This window comes from Terrapene carolina, unplaced genomic scaffold (assembly GCF_002925995.2).
Source record: "Terrapene carolina triunguis isolate 2854851 unplaced genomic scaffold, T_m_triunguis-2.0 Scaffold24, whole genome shotgun sequence".
Taxonomy (NCBI): Eukaryota; Metazoa; Chordata; order Testudines; family Emydidae; genus Terrapene; species Terrapene triunguis.
Window position 1 is genome coordinate 353221 of NW_020664375.1, and position 17260 is coordinate 370480.

The window sequence follows — 17260 nt, forward strand, 5'->3', positions numbered from 1 at the left end:
AAGTAATGTTCATGACTATTCCTGTAAAATACAGTCATATAGTTCTAGAGATATTGGTTACATTGAAAATTAATAAATAATTGTAATGCTGCATTTCTTTCTATTGTGCTATTTCCCCCCAAAATTCCCAACTTTGTTTCTCAGCTTCAGTTTCTAATGCTCAACAATTAAAGTCTTCTTAAAGAAGTTTTCCCTGCACTTAGGAAGAATATGCTTATTTTACACATCATTTTGTTCAGGAGACATTCCAGAACTGCATCTGCTGCCCACAGAGCTTTGAGATTTTCATAGCTTTCTCTACTGAAAACTAGCATTAGTGCAGGAGAATGAAAAAATGGGGAAGGGGGTTCAGTACCCACCGCCGCTGTCAGCTCAAAGCTCCAGGGGCCCCATTACCTGCAGCAGATTGGAGCTCTGAGTCCCGTCCACCCGGCGGCTGGGATCTGCAGGGGCCCCCCACCACCCATAGCGGCTCAGAGCTCCAGGGCCCCCGCCAGCTGACATCTTCAGCCCCAACTGCCCCGGGGCAGAAGCAGAAAATGTCACAGAATACGTGACTTCTGTGACATAATCTTAGCCTTAATTATAGATGACAATTTCCTAATTCAAAAACTGTTGCACCCGACATGGGGGAATTCTTTATTAGACTTTGTCTAAATAGAATAAAGAGGAATTGATCACAGAACTAAAAATTAATGGTAGCTTAGATACAAGTGATCATGACTTGATCACAATTATAATGTTCCAACAGAATAAAGTCCAGACCAGTAATATATATACTTGGTGCTTTAATAGGGCCAGTTTCACAAAGTTGAAAACGATTATGAGCCAAATCAATTGGGAGGACAAATTTAATCAAAAAAATGTGAATGATAATTGAGAATCATTTAAGAACACTTTAAGAGAGGCCCAAAAAAGCCACCAATTGAGGAAGAAGGCCATACTGATTTAAAAAATGACCAGGTTTAGACAGGAAGTGAAGACAGCTATAAAAAAAATTTTAAAGTATAAAACAAATGGAAGAACTGGGAAGCTGATGGTAATAAATATAAATCAGAAGTTAGGAACTGCATAAAACTGATAAGGGAAGCAAAGGTACACAAGGAGAAATCTATGGCCTGCAGAGTTAAGGCTAATAAGGAGGAGTTTTTTAAAATATATTAGGAACAAAAAGAATTCTGACAATGGTATTGGTCCACTACAAGATGGAAACAGTAGAATTATCAATAATGCAAAAAAGGCAGAAGTGTTCAATAAATATTTCTGTTCTGTATTTGAGGAAAAAATAGATGATATAGTTTCATCGTATCATCATAACACTCTTCCCATTCCACTAGTATCTCTGGAGGAAGTTAGACAGAACCTACTAAAGTCAGACATTTTCAAAACAGCAGGTCTAGATAACTTGCATCCAAGAGTTGGCTGAGGAGCTCGCTGAGCAGTTAATGTTGATTTTTAATACATCTTGGAGCTCTGGGGAAGTTCCAGAAGACTGGAAGAAAGCTAATATGTCAGTTTTTCAAAACATAAACGGGATTACCTGAGTAATTATAGGCCTGTCAACATGACATCAATCCCAGGCATGATAGTGAAATGGCTGATACAGGTCTCTAATAAAGAAATAAGGAGGGTAACATACTTAATGCAAATCAATATGGGTTTATGGAAAATAGATCCTGTCAGACTAATTTGAGATTTTCTTTACGAGATTACAAATTTGGTTGATAAAAATAGTTTTGGTGTAACAGACAGATTTCTGTAAGGTGTTTGACTTGGTACCACACGAAATTTTGATTAAAAAAATAGAATGATATAAAATTAACAAGACACATTAAATGGATTAAAAATGGCTAACTACTAGGTCTCAAAATGTGATTGTAAACGGGGAATCATCATAGAGTGGGTGTGTTTCTAGTGGGGTCCCGCAGGGATCGGTTCTTGGCCTTGTGCTATTTAACATTTATATCAATGACCTGGAAGAAACCATAAAATCATCACTGGTAAGTATACAGATGACACAAAAATTGGGTGGTAAAAAATGAAGAGGACAGGTCACTGATTCTGAGCAATCTGGAGCGCTTGGTCAACTGGGGGCAAGCAAACAATATGCATTTTAATACAACTAATGTATATACCCAGGAACAAAGAATGTAGGCTAGAGGTACAGAATCGGGGGCTCTATCCTGGGAAGCAATGACTCTGAAAAAGATGTGGGGGTTCTGGTGGACAACCAGCAGAATGTGAGCTCTCAGGGTGGTGATGTGTCCAAAACGGCTAATGCAATTTTGGAATGCATAAATAAGGGAATTTTGAGTAGGAACAGAGAGGTTATTTTACCTCTATATTTGGCACTGGTTTGACTGGTGCTGGAATACTGTGTCCATTTCTGGTGCCCACAATTCAAGAAGGATGTTGATGAACTGGAGAGGGTTTTGAGAAGAACCACAAGAATGATTAAAGGATTAGAAATCATGCCTTATAGTGATAGACTCAAAGAGCTCACTCTGTTTAACTTAACAAAGAAAAGGCTAAGGGTGATTTGATTACAGTCGATAAGTATCTACCTGGAGAATAAACATTTTATAATGGGCTCTTCAATCTAGCAGAGAAAGGGATTAACATGATTAATGGTTGGAAGTTGAAGTTAGACAAATTCAGACTGGAATAAATTTAACAGTGAGAGTAATTAACCATTGAAACAATTCACCAGGGGTCCTGGTGGACTCTCCATCACTTGCCATTTTTAAATCAAGATGGAATGTTTTTCTAAAAGATATGCTCTAGGAACATATCTGTGTGTGTGTTATACAAGTCAGACGAGATGATCACAATGGTCCCTTTGGCCTTGGAATCTATTAAAAGTATTTTTTTTTTTACTATATCCACAATGCTACTCTTGAACTAATAAATGTTAACCAAAAGTGTGGTCTTAATTTTTGCCTTTGTCCCCCTACAGAGAGGTGTCCATTTTCCATGTCATTTGGATATGCTTAGAGCAGGGATGGCCAACCGAGCCTGAGAAGGAGCCAGAATTTACCAATGTACATTGCCAAAGAGCCACAGTAATACATCAGCAGCCCCACATCAGCTCCCTGCCCTCCTGCTCCCAGCGCCTCCCACCCACCAGCAGCCCCGCCAATTAGCGCTTCCCCCTCCCTCCCGGCACCTTCCGATCAGCCGTTTCGTGGTGTGCAGGAGGCTCTGGGGGAAGAGAGAGGGAGGAGCGAGGGCATGGCAGGCTCAGGAGAGGGGATGGGAAGGGGTGGAGTGGGGGCAGGGCCTGTGGCAGAACCAGGGTTAAGCAGTGAGCACCCCCCGGCACATTGGAAAGTTGGCGCCTGTAGCTCCAGCCCCAGAGTCGGTGCCTATACAAGGAGCCACATATTAACTTCTGAAGAGCCACATGTGGCTTAGAAGCCACAGGTTGGCCACCCCTGGCTTAGAGTGATTCCCTTGACATTAATACCAGGGTAGAGGTGTTTGCCAAGCTGAATAGTAGCATATTTTGTTCTGTTAAGAGCCCTATGGCTGAAAAGAGAGAGAGAGAGAGAGAGAAAGAGTAAAAGGGTTTTTTTTCCCGGCATTTTGGGGGAACGGGAGGTGCCAGTAAGTGAAAAATGTCGGTTAACTAAGAGGGAGGGAGTTTAGGTGCAGCGGGCGTGCGGGGCGCAGGCTCTGGGAGGGAGTTTGGGTGCAGAAGGGGGCTCGGGGCAGCGAGTTGGGATGCGGGAGAGGGTGCAGGGTGCCAGATCCAGGGGGGCACTCATCTCAGGCGGCTCCCTGCAAGTGGTGACCTGTCCCGGCTGCTCCTAGAAGGAGGCACGGCAGACGGCTCCACACGCTATCTCTGCCCGCACGCGCCACCCCCGCAGCTCCCACTGGCCGTGGTTCCCAGTCAATGGGAGCTGCGGAGCTAGCACTCGGGGCGTGGGCAGTGCGCAGAGCCACCTGCCATGCCTCTGCCTAGGAGCAGCCAGGACAGGTCGCCACTTGCAGGGAGCACCTGAGGTGAGCGCTCCCCAGATCTGGCATCCCGCACCCTCTCCATGCCCCAACCTGCTGCCCTGAGCCCCCTCCCACACCCAAACTCCCTCCCAGAGCCCGCATTCCACACCTACACCCCAACCACCCCCTACCGGCCCCAAACCAACTGGACTATAACCTGGAATTTCAATGAAGATCAGAAATGTCGGTTTATAGAGCTTTCTGGTTGGTGATATGTCAGATAAAACAGCTTTTACTGTATTCTCAATTCAATACACACAAAAAAGGCAGAGGTAGTCACAATTTGCACTGCATCAGGTAATCACATCATAAAACACACATACTTTGAAAACTTATTCGATGCTAAAGTTAGCAATTTAGTAAATATCTTTATAATATTTCCCAGGATAACAATACAGCTTGTAATACTAAAACAGGGTTCAAAAAATAACTAGATGAGTTCATGGAGAATAAGTCCATCAATGGCTGTTAGGCAGCATGGGCAGGAATGCAAAACCATGCTCTGACGTGTGCCTAGCCTCTGTTTGCCAGAAGCTGGGAATGGGCAACCGGGGATGCATCAATTGATGATTACCTGTTCTGTTCATTCCCTCTGTGGCACCTGGCATTGTCCACTGTCAGAAGACAGAATACTGGGCTAGATGGACCATTGGTCTGACACAGTATGGCCATTCTTATGTTCTTAATACATAGTAAGAATACTCAGATATTTTAGGTCCAATTGACATTATTATAAAATGTCATAGACTAAGCCATATTCTTTACCAGCTGGAAATTGCCAGGATAAGATGTTTTATTAGTTTCCGGGGACAATATTTTATTTGCCTAAATTATTATTTTCTTTTCTAAACACACATTGTACATGACAGCAGTTGCTCTGCAACAGACACTTTATTTTATTTGCCTGAAAAAAAAACCCATAGAATAAACAGCTTTATATGGAATTACATAAGGAACACCATACTGGGAGGGCCCAATGGTCCACCTGGGCTGATACCTTTCTTCAATAGAGGTGAGTGTGATGCATCTCAGAAAAAAGCATTAGAAGACTAAATCCATATAATTGTGTGCTACTATGATACGGGGGACACTTGCATGTAACCTCAGCCAGCAGTTATCTTATGATCTGTAGCATGAAAACCGATAAACCTAGCACTAGTTAGGATGCAAATGAACTATCTATAATAGGAGCTGCAATTCTTACTAGCTCTCAAGAGGACCTGTATGGCCCAAATTGCAAAAGGTAAAAACCAAACATTCAGCAATGATGTATCACTAACTTCTAACAACAGCCGGCAGGTTGGCCAAAGAAATGTACCAACGTTCTATCCCCGAACGCCCCGGGGCGGGAGAACAGCGGGGCCCGAGCCGGGCTCTCCCCGGCGCACCCGCCGCAGCCCCCGGGGGGGCCGGTCATTGTTGGACCCGCTCCGCAGCCCCGCGCAGCCCGTGCACGGGAGTCAGGATCCTTCCGCTGAAACACTCAGAAACCGCAGCCCCGGGGAAGCCGAGGGGGGGGGGGGGGGGGGGGGCGCGGGGGGGCGGCCCCCCGGGGGGGGGGGGGGGCAGCTCGCCCCTGCCCCGCCAGGGGGACACCCCCAGCCCGCGGCGCCCCGCCGACCCCCACCCCCAGGGACCCGGGAGACTCACCGGGCACCGGCTCCTCCACCTCCCCCATGGCGGCTCCGGCACTGGGGGGGGGGCATCCCGGAAGTAAACAAACCTCCTGCCACTAGCAACGGGAGGCGGGGCCCGGCCATGGGGAGCCGCGCGCGCCCCCTGCCGGCCGGCGCTGGGCTCGGGGCGGGGGCTGTACCAGCCCCACCAGCAACCACGGGGCGGCTCCCGGACCTCCCGGGTTTTTCCAATAAGGCCCGGCCCGGCCCCTGGCTCGGGGGATGCGGGCGGGGCTGGTTGGTTGATTGGCTGCCGGGTTTTCTGCCCTGCTGGGCTCTAAGGCGAGGTCTTGGCTGCCCCGTGAACCCCGGCTCCCAGCCACGTACCTGCCCAAACCTGGCTCCTGTTTGCACACAGCAGCCCCCGGCCCTGAGCTGTGGTGGTGCAGCCCTGGCTGGCGCAGTCACCCCGCAGGGGAGTTAGGAGCCAGGCTCCACTTTAACTGGGACTGCGGCCTGCCCTTGTGCTGTATGCATGCAGGGGGATAACGCCAGGGCTGATCCTTCTTCACTGCCTCCCCCCGCCAGACAAGCTCTCAGGCTGTCAACTGGGAAAGAATCCCACATAGAACATCTCTGTACACAGAGCCCTGGCGCATGGCCCCAGCCACACCGCTGGGGCAGTGCAGAAACAGGGATGGCACAGACACAGTAACACATATATACATTGCCATGGACACTCACACGGGCTACGCTAAACCAGGTGATCAGACCCAGGTACCAATCACCCATATTAACTGTGCAGAGAACACAAACCCTGAGGGTTTTGTCTACACAGCAAAGAAAAACCCGCAGCTGGCCCATGCTGAGTCAGCCAACTTGGGCTAACAGGGTTTGGGCTGTTTCATTGCTGTATAGCTTTCCAGGCTGGGTCCTGAGCTCTGGGACCCTCCCACCAGTCCAGAAGTCTACACGGCAATGAAACAGCCCCACAGCCTGAGCCCAAGTCGTGGCAGCTATGGGTTTTTCTTTGCTGTGTAGACAAATCCTAAGAGATTATCTCCCACTGATGGGATGCACTCCTTGGTTTTATCCTTCCCATATGGCTTTTTTCACACATCTAGTCAGATTGGTATAAAAAAGGTGGTGGTATTCTCCCACGCACCCACCATTTGTGGCACCAAACTAAGGCATAGTAGATTCATAATATGATCCTCCCTCTCCTTTCGTATATGCTTGGACAGCAGTGGAAGAGTTGAGCATGTGGACATTTACATCTTCAAGCTTGGGCATCTGAGTTGACAACTCATTTAGTAGATTACAGCTCTCATAGCTAGTGTTTCAGTATCTCTGGAGCTGTAGGCTGATTTCACTGCATCATTTCTCTGCAACCATATGGGCTAATGACATTTTCTAGCTTTCATTTTATAAAAAACAGTAAGTAAGAGGTTACCTCAAAAAAAGGAAAAATGCAGTTGCCAACCTTGCATGGCTTGGCCCAATTCAAGGCCTGGTACTGGAGAAACAGAGTTTGAAGACAGGAGGGCTGAGTGAAAATAGCCAACGGTTTTCACAATCTTTCAAAAAAGTACTTGTAAAATTTATGGGTTGCATGTCATAAGTTCCTTTTTGAAAGACATTTGCAATATAGCCATTTTGGCACATGCACAATTGCCCACTTTTGTCCAATCATTTGATCTTCTTTGTAAGGAAATTTCAGCATTTGAAATTTCACAAATGTGAAGGTTTTGCTCAAACACAAGGACAGGTTTTGGTCACATTTATGGAATGCTTCTCTCCCCCTGACATTTCACAAATGTTTCAGATTTCCATAGGTTTGGGATTCACAATAAGTATTTTTCACAGTCATAGGTCCAATCCTGCAAACACATGCTTAACTTCTTTACGCATATGAGTAATCCCTCTGAATTCAATCGAGTGCTCATGTGCATATAAGTTATTGCTGGGTCAATGGCTTAATTTGGAATCATTGGGCCTGATTCTCCACAGCTTTGCAGCCTGGGCAGTTATTTCATCCTTATGCAAAGTGAGCACAAAGCACTACCAAATCATAATAAATTGCTAGTCCAATCACTAATACTAACCAAACATGTTTTCAGGTTGTAGTAGCTAGATGCATCTGAGGCTATATCTACACTGCACTTTTGTCGGTAAAACTTTTGTCGGTGAAGGGTGTGAAAAAACACACTCCTGACTGACAAAAGTTTTACCGACAAAAACGCCGGTGTGGACAGCGTTATGTCATCGGGAGACGCTCTCCTGCCAACAAAGCTACTATCCCTCATTGGGGACGGTTTTATTTAGAGCTCTCCTGTGCTGCTGTCAGGTGCACAGTGAAGACGTAACCTTAGTTTTGCCCATTGGTTCTGAGTTCATATTTTATAAAAGGTGTTTCCAACCTAGCCAGATTGCTCATTTGAAGCTTTATTTTCCTGTTATTCTCAAATATTAAGCTTGTACATTAAGTGAGAAAGATTTACTTTTCCAACGGTTAAGATGTCAATTTTCAATCTCAGCAACACTAAAAATTGAGTGAAAACAAGCTGGAAAGGTACTTTAGAGACTACTTGTAACAGAATAGGTTATGATAGTTTTTTTCCATACTTACATTTTTAACAAATACTCTCTCCCACTTTTGATTTTAGTTAAATAGCTCCATCACATGTATCAGAAGAGTCTCTGAACACTTTCACAGAGTTGCCCACATTCTTCAATCATCAGCTTCCCCCTGACATGTATGACAGCTGTAGAATTAGCAGTTTTCTTGGAACAAGATTACTTACAGCAAGAAGTCAACAAGCAAGGAGAAGGGGGAGCAGTTGATGAGGATATCTTGCACTTTCTCATGCTCCATGACTTTTGATGGCAGCTGAGCTACTTTTACATATGACTCAAGCTTTAAAGCAAAGACATTCTCCATTGATGCCAACTTCCTGTATTTCATTCATCATTGTCACTCAGTCTCTAATTAAGTTATTATTGTATCAGTCAATACTACTTCTGTTGATGGGTCTCAGCAGGGCTGGCCTTGCCATGAGGCGAACTGAGGTGGCCGCCTCAGGTGCCAGACTGTGGGGGGCGGCACTAGGACCCAGAATGTAGAAAATTGTGTCTGCTGCTGGTGCATATGTATTCTCTCTGCACTAGATGCACAGAGACGGTGGAGTGCTGTGCTGGAGGAAGGAGGGCACAAGAGACATAACAGGCAGGCAGGAGAAAAGGTGAGAGGGAATAACAGAAAGCAGCAGGAGCTGCAGGGAGAGAGAGGAGGAGGAACCTCTTATGTACCTCTCTAGCACCCCCACGAGCCTGGACTGATTAACACCAACTTCTCAGGGAGCTTCCTGTTTCCTGCTACTTCCCTGAACCCACTTGAGGAGAACAGGCAGTCAACTGAAGTAGTAGGAGCCAGTTAGGCCCTTAAGATGCTGACATCTTCCCTCGCTCAGGCCCTGCTACCAGCCTGCTTATTTGTCCCCTTCAACCAATCAGGTTAGGCCAAATGTTTACTGTGGTGGTTGTGGTTACTTTGAAATTATGATCTATGCACAGGTGCACAGCTCATATTCTCCGAATACAGCCAATTGTTCTAATTGTGGTTAATGTATTAGACACAAAACAGACTAAAGAAGCAGACTAAAGAAGTGCTTGGTTGCTTTACACCTTGACCACAAGTCCGTATCTAATTTTGCAAAGCTTGCTTTTTTGAAGCTGACCACAAGTCTACAATATTTCCTAGTTTGAACTTGCTACACTCACTCTGGTTGCTATGCTTCATCTTTGAGGCTTCTGGAAGTTTTAGGCCTAACATTGAATAAGCCTGACAATACTCTTGTTCAAATTATTCACAAAACCCTCGAGCTTTTTTTGTCCCATGCAGTTCTCATTCATTGAACTTGGTGGTCAGTGATGCAGCATCAGCTTCTAGTGAGGCTGCTGAATTTTTTAATGTAATTCAAAGCATCTATGTATTTTTCTCTGCATCAACTCATCGATGGCAAATTTTGAAGCAACATCTGGGAACATCCTCTCTGACACTGAAACCACTGAGTGCCACACGATGGGAAACTCGAGTGGAGGTGATAAAGCCTATCAAACACCAAATTGGGAAGCTAGATGATGCCATAGTTGCCATTATGGAGGATAATGCTATGACAGGAACTGTTCGTGGGAGAACACTGGCAGAGGAAAATGGAATCACCAGAAACATACGTAACTTAAAATTTCTGTGTGGCTTAGTGTTGTGGCATGACATACTGATTGAAATAAATGTTGTAAGCAAGAGACTCCAAGGTGTTGACCTTGATATATCTGGAGCAATGGCACAACTGGACAAAGCAAAGTCATACCTACAGTCTTACCGGTCAGATGAGGGATTTCAAACATTCTGAAGAGTGCACAGAAGTTGGAAGAGGAACTTCACACTGAAGCTATTTTCCCACCCATTCAAGAATACAAGAGTCACCAAAGAAGAAGACATTTTGATTACGGGGCATGGGATAATCCCATAAGAGACCCCAAACAATAATTTAAAGTTGAATTCTTTAACCAGGTGCTAGACTATGCACTACAGTCAGTTGAAGAACGTTTCATGCAGCTCAAGGAACACAGCAGTATATTTGGGATGTTGTATGATATTCCAAAACTCCTCACTATACCTGAAGAAGACCTACACCAGCAATGCAGAGCACTAGAGACAGTGTTGACACCATGATGACATGTACTATATTGATGCGAGTGATTTAGGTGATGAACTGAAAGCCCTTTCCAGATACATTTCAGCAGGATCAACTCCAAAGGCTGTTCTGGAATATATGTGCACAAATAAGATGACCACCCTCTTTCCAAATGCTTTTGTTGCTCTGCGCATACTTCTAACACTTCCTGTAACAGTTGCCAGTGGAGAACGCAGCTTCTCCAAGTTGAAGTTAATAAAAACACATTTACACTCCACAATGACACAGGAGAGGCTGGTCGGCCTTGCAACCATCTGAATAGAGCATGAGCTGGCCCAGACTGTGGACCTTCAGGAAGCAGTTCAAATCTTTGCAACCAAGAAGGCACAGAAAGCACCACTTTGATTATTCAAACAGATAAAAATGCCAGTGTTTACTATGCAGACAAGAAAAGTTACATTTGCTGTTCAGGCGTTTGAAAGTTAAATGTTACTTAAAATTTTTGAACAAGGCATTTTAAGTTGTTAGTTCTCCTTTACTGGGGTAGGTAGCAGAGCAGTACCATGAGAGGAGTAGAACAGAAAGAAGGCAGAATTGAGACCTTTCAAAGTTTTGGCCCAAGCGAGGGGGCATAGGGACGTCATTTGAGCTCCCCGCCTCAGGTGCCAAAATGTTGTGGGCTGGCCCTGGGTCTCAGCCTCCATTTCTGTTTACTGAAATATTTCCTTAGCTTTAGTGTTTCTGGCCTATAGGACCAGATCCTAAACCACAGCTGTGAGAGGAGAATTAGGCCTGCTAAATCCAGATAACTGCTTCATAAAGTTGTGGATATAGTCATGTTTGCAGGGTTAGCTGCACCTCTTTCCCTTCCCTGGTCTCTGAATGCTCCCCCTCGGTTGTCAGGCCTTATGCCTTTACCTATCCCAGATGGAATTCCATAATTCTCCCTCTCTTAGCCTCTGACCTGGGCTACATTACCTTGTTTATCAACTCTTCTTGCTCAGCAGATCCAGCAGGGTTTGGCACACTTTGGGAGTGTGTGATCAGTGGTACACAATGATCAGGCAGTCTTTTTAAAAGCAAAGTATTATTTATTTTATGTGTAGGAACAAAATACTGTATGTAGAGAAAAAGGATTTTTAGTGTACACGCATGTCTGCCTTACCTAAACCCCTGCTATCCCCTGTTGGTAGCCTAGGAAAGCCTAACTTCTTCAGACACTCCTGCAGGTGCCTGCACCTTAGTCTGGTCTCCCAAACAACTCATTGAACTCATTCCCTTCTTGAGAGATAGAGAGAGAGGGAGAGAGAGAGAGATCCTTTGTAAACTGCCAGAGTTATTTTGTTCTTCTGAATTCCTGAGCTTTGGTAGTTCAGGACAAACATAGTTTTGCAGGTTGACTAGGGAGAAGTAAAATCTTTAAAGCTAAGAAACCAGGTGTTGTCTTTTACCTCTCAAGTGTTTGCTGAGGGGTGGCTTATCTTGAGTCATTCTTTTGCCTTTCTGCTTGTTTTTCCTTACAGCCCCCAATAAACTGAACCCATCTATTCATATAGTAAACATCACAATAAACAGGTCAACATACAGTATTTATAAATTATTACAGAACAGCTCCATGACCATCATAAATGTCATGCAACAATGGTACAGAATCAGAGAAGGAGTCTTTCTCCACATCCTCCGTGAACCAGAAGAATTATTAGAATAACGAAAACAGTATTTTCTCTCTCTCAAGCTTCTGCCTAGAATCATTCCCACTCCCCGCACCTCACACACACTCCACCTTTTAAAGAAACAGTACAGATATCCTCAGAGACACCTGAAACAGGCCGCATCTCATAACATTTTGAATATTTTTAGGGTGGGGAATTTCTAGATTAAAAGAAGATATGGGATGCATTGGTGAAATGAGAAAAAGCAATCAAAGCATGGGCAGCGGGTGGAGTCCCCCTTCAGCGAGGCTAGCCCCAGCTCCGCCCCTTCTGCCCACATGCCGCCCTCTCCACGGCTGGAGCCCTGAGACCCCCTGCACCCTCCCCCCACGGTCAGAGCCCCCCTGTCCAGAGGGGCCCCGGGCCGGCCAAAGCTCCGAGCCTCCCCCTCCCCCCGGAGGAATCCCGGGCCAGCTGCAGCCACACCTCCCCTCCTTGCCCTCCCCAGAGCCAAGCTGCCTGGGAAAAAGTGTCTCTAAGGTCCGGAAGAAGCTTTTGATATGTCCCATGCAGGTTCCAGGGTGGTTTAGGAGGCAGTATTTGCTATTCAGCTTCCTGGGTTCATCAGTAATCTCCCTGGAGTCCATGGGGCATAATAAATCAAAACCATCCCCCCAAAACCTCGCAATCGAGGGTCCGGCAGCCACAGCAGCTGGCCTGTTATACCCGCCGCCCATGAATCAAAGGTTCAACTAAGCAAATAAATGAACACAAGTTACTTTGCAACTTGACTTACTTAACAAAGTAAAGAGGGTACGTCAGATGCCAAATACAGCTTATGAAAGGGATGAAATTGGGAACATTAAGAGGAAGTAGCTTTTGATTCCAGGGTTGAATGAATAAAAGAAAACATTTTTTAAAACAGTCTCAGGGCTAGCCCTTGTTTCCTGGGCAAACAGACTGAAAAGGAGGACAATAGCAACTCTCTTTGATGATGTATGGGGCGATATTAAAAGGCCCTAGAAGGAGCAGTGTACAGCCTGCCTAAGTTGAAAAAAAGTTAGCATAGAGGAGGTCATTTGAGAATGGTCAGATCAGATGTAAAAGAAGGAGGGAAACTGAAAAGATATGAGGGATCCTGAAGGTAAATTAGAAATCTTGTCAATTTCAGTTTAGGCTGAAACTTGAAAATGCTGTTTTCTAGAAGTTAGGAACCTAAATCCCTTTGAGGATGTTGGCCTTGGCTCTTACAGTTTGCAGTGATTTTGTTTGGAAAACAGTTTTTAATACAAATGTGTTTGTAAATAAAAAATACAATTATGGTACTCAAAATATAGTTCCTAATTTAAAACCCCATTTCTAAGTCATTTTTTAAAATTATACTTCATTTTAAAATGCGAATGAATTTTTTTATAAAAGAACCACCACCCAGCTTGGGCCTCATGCCTCAGAATGGACTCTGGGTCATCAAGAAAAACTTCATACATTATCACATGTTACTGTAAACAAAAAGAGATAGGGAGCAGACACACATGGTAACTAATGCGAGTCATAAGATTGCCTGAACATCAAAGAGGTCAGATGACATGGTACAAAGAACTAAGTTTCAGTGGTTTCTGGGGTGATCAGAATCCAGACTGGTTCTTGTTCATAGCTGGCTAGTGCATAATATGTATGCATATACTCAGCACTGCCAAATCCTAGCATTCACTAACCATGAGTCAGGTATCCCAAAATCATGAGATTGCAAAATATATATATTTATATTTTCACATTCTCTTTACTTGCCTCATAATTCCTGAACTTTCAGGATGTACCTAGGGCACACTTTCAAGCTTTTCTCCATAGCCATGTGGGTTACAAACTTACTTAAAAAAAAATGAATGCTAAAATGCTCACATAATCTCCTGACTCCAGGAGCTGGGGCTTTAAGTAAAAGACCAACTATCATGAGGCTTGCAATAAAATCATGGGAGTTGGCAACAGTGCATATTGTATTGGGCTGTAACTATTACGGTGCCCTGCTTAAAGAAAAATATAGCAGTCTATACTCTAAAAGTGCGTGTACAGTACCTAGAATGAGCAGGTCCTGGCCCATAACTAAGGCTGCTAAATTCTACTGCAATATAAATAATATAATAAAAAGATGTGTTTGCTGGTGATTCTGCTTTCATTTCAGTATTTTTTTAAACTAATAGTTAAAGAGGAAGCCTAGTAACAGAAGTTTTGTCAAGGAAACAAATGTTTTTATACTTTATTATATTATTAATTATTATTTTTTATTATTACACATTACCTGATTGCATCTAAGGCTGCTATATTTGTATTCAAGGACAAACTGAAATACTCTTGTCACTACTGAGCTTGGAACTGGAGCAGTTGTAGTCCTGCCATTGATTTCAGTGGACTTTGGACTGGGTCCTTTTATTGCCAGTTCACATTGCATGCTATAGCTTTAAAATACTGCTGCCAAATGTTGAGGGAACAAATGACTATATGTATACGAGCCTTAATTTTCCTTCTCTCTGTAAAAAGCAACAGAGAGTCCTGTGGCACCTTTAAGACTAACAGATGTATTGGAGCATAAGCTTTCGTGGGTGAATGCCCACTTCGTCAGACGCATGCAGGGCCGGCTCCAGGCACCAGCCCACCAAGCATGTGCTTGGGGCGGCGCCTGGAGTGGGGCGGCGCGGCGGGGCGCTCCGGCCCGAGAGCTGGGCCGCGACTGGGCTCGCCGCCCTCCCCACGACGCTCCAGCCGCCGGGGAGAGCGGAGCCACAGCAGGCTCGCCGCCCTCCCCCCGGCGCTCCGGCCAGTCGGGGAGAGCGGGGTCCTGGCCGGGCTCTCCACCCTGCTCCTGGCGCTCTGGCCGCCGGGGAGAGCGGAGAGCCCCGGCCGGGCTCTCCGCCCTCCTCCCGATGCTCCGGCCAGTCGGTGATTGCGGCCCGCGGCCGGGCTCGGCACCCTCCCCTGCCGCGCTGGGGGTGGCGGGGGGCGGGGGGGAGTGTGGCCGGTGGCTTTTTTGCCTAGGGCGGCAAAAAAGCCAGAGCCGGCCCTGAACACATGTAATGGAAGTTTCCAGAGGCAGGTATAAATATGCAGGCAAGAATCAGTATGGAGATAACGAGGTTGTCTGTGGTACTGATACACCCTCCCGCCAACCTCCATCACTGTAGTATCTGAGTACTTCATAATCATTAATGTCTTTATTTTGCCTCACAACACCCCTATAAGGTAGGGAAGTATTATTATCTCCACTTCCCAGATGAGGAACTGAGAAATTAATGGCCAGATTTTCAAAGGTATTTAGGTGCCTAATGACAGAGAGAGGTGTCTAATGGGATTTTTAAAAATCCTTAAGAAGGTTAGGTGTCTAACTCTCATTTTATTTCAATGGGAGTTAAGCACCTAATCAGCTTAGGTACTTTGAACATCTGGCCCCAAATTGAGATGCCAAGGTCACACAGGAGATCTGTAGCAGAATAGGCAATTGAATCCAGCAGGTCTCTCAAATCCCAGCCTAACCACTGGACCATTCTGCCTCTTGGATTAAATTATTTTCTCTGCTGTCAGCAATACTTCACTATGAGAGGGCAAAAAATAAAGCAGATTTCCTTGCAAAAACACTTTAGCAATTTATAGAGCATTGCCCCAACTACTTTGAGCATATGCCATGTCCCCTTGCCTTCTCCATAGAGAATATCAAAGAAACAGTGAGAGACAAGGTTGGTGAGGTGATAGCTTTTATTGGCCCAACTTCTGTTGGTGAAGGACGAGCTTTTGAGCTACACAGAGCTTCTTCAGCATTTTACCCTCCAACAGAAGTTGGGCCAATAAAAGATTTATTTCGCTCACCTTGTTTCTCTAATATTCTGGGACTAACAAAGCTAGAACAACACTGTACACAAAGAAACCTATAGGCCATTAAACAAAAAGACAACATGTTTCTTGTTGATTACTTAGGAAGCTTTAGAAAGGTTTGGACTAGTTTATGGGATCATTACAAAATAATAAACAAATGTGATCATGAAAAACAGAAAATTGGAACAAGATTAAAAAACAAAGAAATGAGGATCAATTCTTCTTCTAAAGTCAATGGGAAAACTCCCATTATTTTCAGTTGAGGCAAGATAAAACCAAAGTTGCCAAGAATATATGAAGCTTCTAGATGAGCTTCTGAATGTAGCGGATAAAAAAATGCGATCAAAGGAGCACATTTTTCAGTATCATAATTCACCAAGTATAGGGTGACCATACGTCCCATTTTTGGCCAGGACAGTCCATTTTTTATGTCCTGTCCCAATAATCCTGTCTTTTTTGGCAAAAGTGGGCATTTGTCCCATTTGCTTTTGCCAACTTGATCAGTTGGCAAGAGCAAACAGAATGCCCACTTTTGCCCAAAAAGTATGCGGAGGAATGTGCGGGGTGGGGGGTGGCGAGTGGCGATGCCAGCCCCATGCAGGCAGGGCTCAGACAAGCGGTGATCATGCTCCAGCCTCGCAAGGGGGTGGGAGGGTGGCGGCCAGGGCTCTGGCGAGCACCTTGGGCCAGCCTTGCAGACAGGGAGGGGGGCGCCTGGGGCTAGCCCCGTGCAGTGTCCCATTTTCCCTTTAGGAAATATGGTCACCCTAACCAAATCTTGTAAGCAGCTTAAGTTGAAGGGGTAAATTTCCAGAGACAAACAAAATGATTAAACTCTTTAACCTCATTGAGAATCTTACATGTAGAGCACCGTGGCACAATTTGAAAGTTTACTACTAAAAGGCAAACAATTTTAGAATACACCTCTACTCCGATATAACACGACCCGATATAACATGAATTTGGATATAACGCAGTAAAGCAGCGCTCCAGGGGGGCGGGGCTGCACACTCCGGCGGATCAAAGCAAGTTCGATATAACGCGGTTTCACCTATAATGCGGTAAGATTTTTTGGCTCCCAAGGACAGCATTATATTGGGGTAGAGGTGTACTTAAAAATAAATTTAGCTGCTCCACATTCTTCTTAGTTTTATCCATCATCTTACTCTCGTGTACAAATACCTAGTAGCATGGCATTGTTAAGAAATAACATTGATACTGCCATAATGTAATGGTTCCTCATGCAAACGCACAATGAGTTGAGCAACTGACCTTGTGAGAAACATCTATCTGTAGAATCTGAATAAGGGGAGATTCAACCTCAGCTCTGAGCTGGCTCAAATTTCACAACTAGGAAAATGCAAGATAAGGTTGCCTCATCATGATACTACCTTTGCTCTCTCCCTGAAGCATATAAAGCATTCTCTGC

At 45.0% G+C, this 17260-nt stretch overlaps 1 protein-coding gene across 1 annotated transcript in view; it reads right to left on the reverse strand.

The window, feature by feature from the left end:
• Positions 1–5685, reverse strand: part of LOC112104190 (X-linked retinitis pigmentosa GTPase regulator) — a 96149-nt gene extending 90464 nt beyond the window's left edge. The window contains exon 1 of the mRNA XM_026650003.1: positions 5656–5685. Within this exon, the coding sequence (XP_026505788.1) occupies positions 5656–5683 (28 nt within the window). The 5' untranslated portion in view covers positions 5684–5685. The remainder of the gene's footprint in view (positions 1–5655) is intronic.
• Positions 5686–17260: the final 11575 nt, after the last annotated feature.